The sequence below is a fragment of the Rhinoderma darwinii genome, chromosome 1 (assembly GCF_050947455.1).
Source record: "Rhinoderma darwinii isolate aRhiDar2 chromosome 1, aRhiDar2.hap1, whole genome shotgun sequence".
In the NCBI taxonomy this organism is placed as follows: domain Eukaryota; kingdom Metazoa; phylum Chordata; class Amphibia; order Anura; family Rhinodermatidae; genus Rhinoderma; species Rhinoderma darwinii.
The window spans coordinates 477758024-477767969 of NC_134687.1; the positions used below are offsets into that span (position 1 = coordinate 477758024).

A 9946-nucleotide genomic window follows, 5' to 3' on the forward strand; every position below is an offset into this window, starting at 1 on the left:
GTATAAAGCAGATCTTATGGAGGTTAAATGGAAGGCAACCTTGTTACTTGAGGGTATTTAATTTAGAAAACCGATATCTTATGTTAATGCCAATTAATATATAAACAATATAATACAATTATTGGCTGTTAATACTTTTATTTAATAAGAAATCAGTGCATTTATACTGTTTAGTATTTCTAAAGTGTTCCTTGTATTTTGGATTACTGGACATATGTTGGCACTTTGCTAGGCAAACAAATTTCTAGCAGCCTTATGTATAAGGCATGATCATGTTTTTATTACCACATTTAAATAGATTTACCACGAGAGTGTGAGAACTGCTTGTATGTTATAGCACAGAGACACTAAATTTAGATATGCAAACAAGCGTAGAATCACAGAGCCTCCTGAAGGCTGCTTCAGTTCACTCATTATTTCTCCCAACATCTTCCAGTTCCCCTAGCAGAACAGGTGGCTTATGCGCGTTGTTAGCACATAGAGATAAGAAGATTTATACAATGCCTTCGGATGGATCTCATTCACTTGCTAACCAGAGCAATAATACATGTTGCTTTTTTGAGGATCCTATACTGGGTAATACGCTCCCTACACTTTTAATAATAATTTTTGTGCTAGGAGCTATATTTAATGGGACCGCTCTATGGGCTTTCTTCTTTCGCGTCAAGTCTTGGAAAGCGAGCACAGTTTATCTCTTCAACCTGTCAGTAGCTGATTTCTTCTTGATTATTTGTCTGCCATTCAGAATAGACTACTATCTGAAGCAGAAAACCTGGATTTACGGAGATATCCCATGCAGAGTAATGCTTTTCATGCTTGCCATGAACAGGGCGGGAAGCATCTTCTCCCTTACATTGATTGGTTTGGATCGATATTTCAAAGTAGTCCATCCACATCATATAGTCAACTCCATTTCCATCAGGACTGCTATTTTTGCTGCTTGTTCTGTTTGGCTCATTGCAATATCAGTGACTGTATTTCTTCTCACTAAAGACCACACTGGTGGCAACATATTCAGAAATGCATACTGTGACAGTTTTATTGTATGTCCTGCTGACTCATATTGGCATGACCTCCTATTCATTATTGAGTTTTTTCTCCCTTCGTGTATTGTCCTATTCTGCTCATACAGCATCATCTGGAGGCTTAGACAAAGGAACATGGACAAGGATTCTAAGGTTAAAAGGGCTGTCAAATGTATCATATTGGTCGGAGTAGTCTTCTTTATATGCTTCTTGCCAAGTGTCTCCTCAAGGATTGAAATCTTAAGGCTCCAGGAGTCTCCACAACACAATAACTGCAGTATCTATAAATCTGTGGAAACGGTTTTCTTTATCACTATGTGCTTTACTTACATGAACAGTATGTGCAATCCTTTATTGTATTACCTCTCAAATTCTTCATTAAGAACTCATTATTTAACAATTATCATTAAACTCAAAATAAGACCATTCGCTACCACAAAATCTGCTTTTCCAAATTAAAATGTATCCTTTTAAATGCAATACATTAAGTTTGGATAAGGTTGAGGTGTATATGGCTGTACCCAATCCTTAAACCAGCCTTAAAAATACACAAATAGTGTCTACTACTCATGTGCAATATAAAATAGGATAAAGCCATTATTACAGTACCTAATTATTAGACTTGAAATTTATTATTACTTTCCATTATTTATATAGCAGCATTAAACACATGATGTATCAGTCCTCCGCAGGGCTCAAATTGTCTATCTCACACTAGGGCTAAATTCACCCAAACCTAATTGACCTATTAGTATGTTCGTATCACATAAAGCGTGAGAGTAAACCTACACAAACACAGGCCCTGATCAGATTTGATGGGACGGGACACATTTCTTGAAAGGAAACAGTTAAATACTCTCAGCCATCAAGGTTTAGTTTTCAAGAATAAAGAGATTTTTTTTAAAGATGTTAAGCAGTACATAGTTTTCTCATTTTGGAATTAATTTGCCTTCTATGTGTTGTATTGTATTTCTGTTTGAAAACTGAAAGTAAACATTTGTTGCATTTAAAATGAATGAGAGGAAATGTTCCTTGAACAGTCACATAAGGCTATGTTTACATCTGGTTTGGAGCCTCCATCGCAGCTTCCATCTGATTTGACAGGAAGAATATCGCCGTAGGTATCCGTAGTATGACGTAACAGACCCGTGTCTGAAACCAGCACCCAGATGTGAACAGAGCCTAAGATTAAACAATAGAAAATTTTCTGGAAGAATAAAAATAAATAAGTATAAATGATAGGTCTTTAAACTCAATACAAAGATGCTGGAGTGACACTAAGGCCTTATGCATACGACCGTAGCCGTGTGCATGGCCGTGATTTTCCGCAAGCCGCCCGAAAATCGCGGGCCGCGCACATGGCCGTGTCCATTATTTCCTATGAGCCTGGACCGCAGAACACGGCCGTAATAAGTCATGTCCGTTCTTTCTTCGGTCCAGGCTCCTGGGCCATGCATGGACCGTGAAAACCATGGTCGTGTGCATGGGCCCATAGGAATGAATGGGGCCACAATTCTCCCGTGGAGTTTTTGGGGGAATTGCGGCCGCAAAATCACGTTCGTGTGCATGGAGCCTCACCTTTATTAGATACAGTACATACTAATAAGGAGAACACATTTTTAATCATTTTAATAGGTGACTATGGATCAGAGATTCAGCCGTGTGCATGGCCCATGATTATGGCAGAAATGGCAATGCACACATTGATTTCAGTGAGCTAGGACCACAAATGTGGCCCGTATAATGACGTCCTATTTTTTTTGCTGTCCGTGCTCCCAGCCAGTGCACAGACCGTGGAAACCACGGTCATGTGCATGGGTCCATAGAAATTAATGGGCCCGCAATTCATCCGCATTTTTGCGGATGAATTGCGGGCGCAAAAACACGTTTGTGTACATGGGGCCTAAAAATGTAAAATAAAAATCTGTAGACATACGTCCTTGTACTGTACTCTTTCCCTGCTATCATTTCACTGTATAACTAGGGAGAAATGCCATTCACGGGTCTCAGAAAGCACGGTGGCAAACCCCATGAAAGCTGTATTGGCAGTAATTTACCAAGACCAAAGGAAAAAAATATATAATTTGGGGCTTCATGCACAAGACCGTAATTTTCATCCGTAATTACGGATGAAATTGCGGACCCATTCATTTCTATTGGTCATGGACACCTTTCAGTATATTTATGGATGTGTGTCCGTGTCGTAGAAATGATCCGCAAATTATAGGACGTCAGAAGTTTATAGAAGTCTATGGGCGCTTCCGCAATTGCGGACGGCTACGGATGTATATCCGTAGCCATCGAATCCGTATTTGCTGGCATGTTTTTTGTTTTTCTTTTTGTATGGAAATGTTCTTTAAAGTGTAGCTAAACATTTGACAAACTTCTGAAATGTCATAGTGAGATCTCAGAAGTTTGGATTGGTGGGGGTCTGAGCACTGAGACCCCCACCAATCGCTAGAACGAAGCAGATGAAGCGCTCATGTGAGCGCTCAGCCGGTTCGTGTCTGTTCATCTTTTTCCGGAAAGCCGATGTATCGGAGTACGGGCTCCTAGACTTTCTATTGAGTCCGTACACCGATACATTTATTTCCAGAAAAAGCGTTTCAGCTGCTTAGTTCTAGCAATTGGTGGGGGTCTCAGTGCTCGGACCCCCACCAATCCAAACTTCTGACATGTCACTATGACATGTCAAAGTGTAGCTAAACGTTTGACAAACTTCTAACTGTATGTGACAATCTATGCTGGAATCACAGCGCTTTGCTTGAACTCAGGCTTTGTTAATTTTTATAAACTTTACTTATGACATCCATTTTTACTCATGTAAAATATGTTTATTAACATACAGTCACTAGTCAAATGAGCAGCCATGCATGACAGGCCCAAATTTGTTTTCACTCTCGGCCAATAAAATCTCATTTGTTGCCATGGGCACAACGTTAGTGATAACAGGATGTTTGTGATCTGAATTTAAGGATGTGAAATTAAAATATTCTGCAGTTTTGCATGTTCTGATAAAATGTTTATTGTTCACTTTTTTTTTTGCATTATTTTACAATAAATACTTATTGTGCTTATGTATACTGGTATTCGCTACCCCAGACAATCAGATTAATTCCCAATATCCTCAGTTTTAAACGTGCCCTGAAAACACATCTATTTAGACAGGCCTATAACATTCCCTAATCTGACTCCTTTCCATGGCCCCCTTATAGATTAGTCATCAGAATAAGATTTCCTCACACTCCTTCTCTTCATGTCAGTCATACACGGATACTGGCTGGTGACTGGCTCATGCAGCTTTATGTTACCACCCCATGTGTATAAAAAATGGCTGGACTATTGTACAGAACAAACACTGTTACACTTTGTCTCCCTTATTTCCTCATAGATTGTAAGCTCTTGCGAGCAGGGTCCTCACTTCTCAGGTTTGAATTGTAAACTAACTTTGTCACTATGTAATGTCTGATATTGTTTGTTTCATGTTCCCTCTAAATTGTAAAGTGCTGCGTAATATGTTGGCGCTATATAAATAAAGATTATTATTATTATTATTATTCCTCTATGTTATTTGAAATACAAATAGCACATTACTTAAGATTTGTAATATTTATTTGTCGGCATAAACACATTATCTACTGTAGCTTGTGAGGGGGTGCTATGCTCGATGTAACAAATAATTTATATTTGTAAGTTACTCCTGGAACCACCAACAACAATTTTGCCATGCCAATACATAAAACAAAACGACTTTGCGGTGTTGTGCAGCTCGAAAACACACCACAACCACAGTGTAAAGACTATGGCAAAAAAAAAAAAAGGCAAACAACATGTTAATAAACATGGATTTGCCACGATGGCGGTTGCATATTTTTTTGTTATTATTATTGAAAAAACAGTTCTAAGATATGTTTTTAAAACTACTTCTATGGAAAACATTGGAGGAAATTTATTAAGACTGGCATTTCATATGGCAGTCTTAAAGAGGCTCTGTCACCAGATTTTGCAACCCCTATCTGCTATTGCAGCAGATAGGCGCTGCAATGTAGATTACAGTAACGTTTTTATTTTTAAAAAACGAGCATTTTTGGCCAAGTTATGACCATTTTCGTATTTATGCAAATGAGGCTTGCAAAAGTACAACTGGGCGTGTTGAAAAGTAAAAGTACAACTGGGCGTGTATTATGTGCGTACATCGGGGCGTGTTTACTACTTTTACTAGCTGGGCGTTGTGTATAGAAGTGTCATCCACTTCTCTTCACAACGCCCAGCTTCTGGCAGTGCAGATCTGTGACGTCACTCACAGGTCCTGCATCGTGTCGGCACCAGAGGCTACAGTTGATTCTGCAGCAGCATCAGCATTTGCAGGTAAGTCGATGTAGCTACTTACCTGCAAATGCTGATGCTGCTGCAGAATCAAGTGTAGCCTCTGGTGCCGACACGATGCAGGACCTGTGAGTGACGTCACAGTGCTGCACTGCCAGAAGCTGGGCGTTGTGAAGAGAAGTGGATGACACTTCTATACACAACGCCCAGCTAGTAAAAGTAGTAAACACGCCCCGATGTACGCACATAATACACGCCCAGTTGTACTTTTACTTTTCAACACGCCCAGTTGTACTTTTGCAAGCCTCATTTGCATAAATACGAAAATGGTCATAACTTGGCCAAAAATGCTCGTTTTTTAAAAATAAAAACGTTACTGTAATCTACATTGCAGCGCCTATCTGCTGCAATAGCAGATAGGGGTTGCAAAATCTGGTGACAGAGCCTCTTTAATAGCACGAAAAGTTGTAGTAAAAAACGAAAGCCTCTTAATAAATACGTTGCATGTTTCGGTCGGGCCGTGCGCCACTATCGTGAAACAATGACCGTGGCCATTCGCCCCATTGGACGTAAAATTTAAAAAAATGGACATTCACCTCTTTGCTCTTCTTCTTTCCTCCAACTCCCTCATCACTCCAGCACCATTCATATAAGTTCCGGATGCTGAGCGGCATCAGAACCTTATATGCGACGCAGTACTTCAACGTCATCAGTGCTGCATCGCATACAATGTTCTGATGCTGTCCGGCGTCATTACGTTGTATGAGCCGCACTGGAGGGATGAGGGAGCTGGAGGGGATAAAAGAAGAGGAGCAGTAAGGTGAGTATAATTAATTCTTTTTTTTTTTTTAATTCTCTACCTGTCCAATGGGGGGGCGTGTGGGTAGTCTGATCAGGGGGGGCAAGGTAGGTGCCCTCTACTTTGCTACGTCCAATAGAGTAAAATCTATGCAAGCTAGGAGCTGGCGTATATTTCCACTATAGTTTACTGCAGTTTTCTGGGATAAATTATAATAAATTTGTTGGGCCTTACTGATCAAGCCCCCTTTTCCCCAAAACTATGCCCCCTTTTCACTTAAGTGGCAAGGGTGGCGCAGAAAGGCCAAAAGTCGCAATTTCCGCCTATTGGGCCCTTTTGCAACTATTCTACAGCAGAAAACTGGCGTAGAAATGTTGATAAATTAACCTAATTGAGTGCTAAGGTTTTCAACAGTGCAGTCAATGTGGAAAAACAGCAAACAAAACAAAGTAAAAAAAGTTGAGTATGCTGTCCAGAGGTGTAGCTAGGGGTTTAGCACAGGGGGACAACGACATTTCTGAGTGGACCCCAACCCAATGGGCCCCCCCATGCATGTTTACAACTGAAGTGCCACATTCTAATTATAGTGGTTATCATTCTGAATGAGCAAGAGTGCTGTATATGCTGCTATATTATCCATTCTTACTGAAGTTTAATATTTTCTCTAAGTACAGTAAAAAATAGTGTAGTACCGTGTTAGCCAGAAACAATATGCAATGTTAAATACTTTTGTGTCAAAAAAGACAAACGTATAATAGTTATGATACCTTTATTGGCTAACCATAAAAATATATATGCAAGGCCCCTTCTTCAGGCAACTTTACAAATGAATGAATTAGAAAAAAGCACAACATTTAAGATGTTACACAAAGACAATTAGTACATGAGGTGATACTTCATTAAGATAAACCGGGCCCATAAAACTGAGGTTATAGGGGTGATGACTTAGGAGTTAATGGATATGGAGTCAGTCTGATGGGGGATGTGACATGTGTCCATGTAATGGCTCATAAATCCAGGTGTTAGATTAAGACCTTGTGTCAATGACTGGAATGTTATCATCAGCAAGATTCATCCTGGTTTGTAATTTTTGTATGGTTTCACCAATGTAGATTCCTTTATCTATGCACCTTGTACATAGGATCATGTACACTACATTGGAGGATGTATATGAGAACGTGCCAGTGATTTTATAGTCCTGCTGCGTGTTTGGCATGTGGATGGTGTTTGATGACAAGATTTTGGTACAGGTCTTGCATTTTCTACTGTTGCAAGGAAAGGTGGCAGTCTCTGATGGTGATGAGAGGGCACGTCTAACCAGGAGATTCCTTAGGTCTGGTGGTTGTTTATATGCAAGGAGAGGTAAATCCGGGAATATTTCCTTCAGTTTATTGTCTTTGTTAAATAAAGGTTGGAGATCAGCAGCAATTTTCCTCAAGATGTTCACTTGGGGGTTGTATATGACCACTAGGGGTCAACTGCTGTTGTCTTCCTTGTTTTTGTTCTTCAGAAGATTGCTCATTGGAATTCTTGTTGCTCTATAGATCTGATCATCTATAATCCATGGATGGTATCCCTGTTGTAAGAACGTATTCCTCAGTGATAGCAGGTGTTGTTTTCTGTCTTCACTGTCTGAACAGATCCATATGTACCGCAGAGCCTGGCTGTAGATGATGGATTTCTTTGTGTCTCGGATGAAAACGGTTACATCTCAGATATGCTGGGCAGCCTGTAGGTTAATGGTAGATTGTTGTTTGTATGGTATGGTTTCTCATGTATATGATCATGTCCAGGAAATGTATTTTAGATTTTGAGTAGCTGAGAGTGAGTTTGATAGTAGGATGGAACTTAGTGAAGTTTTTATGGAAAGATAGCAGTTCATGTTCAGAGCCTGTCCAGATTATCAGCAGATCATCAATGTACCAGAAATATGCTAGAGGTTTAGTTGCGCAGGTTGATAAAAAAAAACTCCTCCTCTAGTTTGGCCATGAGCAGGTTAGCATATTGTTGTAACATCTATGGCCACGGCCCGTCGTTCTGATGGCCATGGACCTGTGTGTTCTCTACTGCGTCGTCCTCCAGTGAGGCGCTGGCACTCACTTCCTGGTATCGAGACTGTCTCCCGGAGGGTGCGGGCGTCCGCGCGTGCATGGTTTTAAAGGGCCAGTGCGCGCATAATTGCAGGTGCTCTGCAATCAAGCCCTGAATGTTACTGGACTATAAAAGGGGCTCTGCCCTCTAGTTCTTTGCCTGAGCGTTGTTCGTTACCCAAAGTTTCTCATGCTAATGGTCTCCTAGTGTCTTCCAGTTTCCAAGTGTTCCCTGTTCCAATATCCTGTATCCCGTTTCCCGTGCTATCCAGATCTATTACCGTGCTGAGCTGTTGCCGTGTTGTGCAGAATTCCACGCCTGCATTCTACTCCTGACGTCTGGTCCCTAGCCTGCTTTGCTACTGTCCGAGTTGCCACAGGTACCCTTTCTGGACTATAGACTCTGTACTTTACCTGTTTGGTCAGCTGCCGTCCCGTTATGCGATACAGCCCAGTGTTTCCACACCCCGCATTGTGACAGTATGCTTAGGCCATGGACCCCGCTGGTCAATTCAAGGGCATGTCACCCTCCCAAGCCATGCAGGCGGACCTGCAGGATCTCCGAGCAAGACAGGATCAACTTCTTGTGGCAGTGGACTCCATGGCACAGCAGCTAGGGACACTAGCTGCTTCCCTTCCTGCATCTATGCAAGCTCCTCAGATCGACCCTCCTGCTACACCTCCTGGCAGTTCCGGCTCGGATCCTCGTTTCTCGCTGCCATTACCTTTTCGCTTCTATGGACACGCAAGTTCATGCCGGGGGTTTCTGAACCAACGCTATATCGATTTTACCCTGCACACCAGAGCATTTCTGTCGGACGGAACCAAGATCGCCTTCATCGTGTCTCTACTTGCCGGAAAGGCTCTGACATGGGCAAACCCTATCTGGGAGCGTCAGGGACCAGAGACCGAAGACTTCCAGGGGTTCGTGCGGTAATTCCGGACTGTTTTCAAGAAGCCAGGATGAATCTCGTCGGCAGCCACTGCTATCTTTATCCTTCACCAGGAGGACACCTCCGTGGGCGAATACACCATCCAGTTCCGGACCCTAGCAGGAGAACTATGCTGGAACAATGAGGCCTTGGTGGCATCCTTTTGGCATTGGTCTATCGCCCGAGATCAAGGACGAATCTTGCTACTCGAGATCTGCCACCTGCCTTGGACGACCTGATTCTGCTTGCCACTCGGGTGGACATAAGGCTGAGGAAGAGATCTCATGAGGTTTTTTAGGAGAAACGGCCCCCTAGACTGGCTCCTAACTCCCAGCAATCCCTCTTGCCTCCTTCTACTGCTTTGTCCGAGGTTCCGATGCAAGTGGATCGCAGGCGCACCTCTGGACTCTATATTGCGACCTCGCTGGCCATGACGTGTGCGTTTGTGTCCTCAGAAGCCAAAAAAACCCAGCGCCTAGATTTGGTTGGAGACAACCCTGGGCGCCACTGCATTTAATCGAGAACTCTCCTCCAAACTGTTCATTCCCGTCACCAGCATTGCTGGCGAGAGGCCCCATCCGGTCTCTGCCTACCTAGACTCTGGCTCTGCAGCCAATTTCATCTGCCAAGACCTTGTGGATCTTCTTCAGTTGCCCACTGTCCTGCTGGAAAGGCCGTTGATCGTTGCCTCGGTAGATGGACTGCCTTTGCCTGACCAAGTTTTTCCCGTGACCAATTTATTAAGACTTCAAGTGGGAGCTCTTCATTCTGAGC

At 42.3% G+C, this 9946-nt stretch overlaps 1 protein-coding gene across 1 annotated transcript; it reads left to right on the forward strand.

Moving 5' to 3' along the window:
* The first annotated feature begins 500 nt into the window (after positions 1-500).
* Positions 501-1484, forward strand: LOC142653689 (hydroxycarboxylic acid receptor 2-like). The gene has a single exon (XM_075828865.1). The coding sequence runs from the start codon at positions 501-503 to the stop codon at positions 1482-1484; it is 984 nt and encodes a 327-aa protein (XP_075684980.1).
* The last annotated feature ends 8462 nt before the right edge of the window (positions 1485-9946 follow it).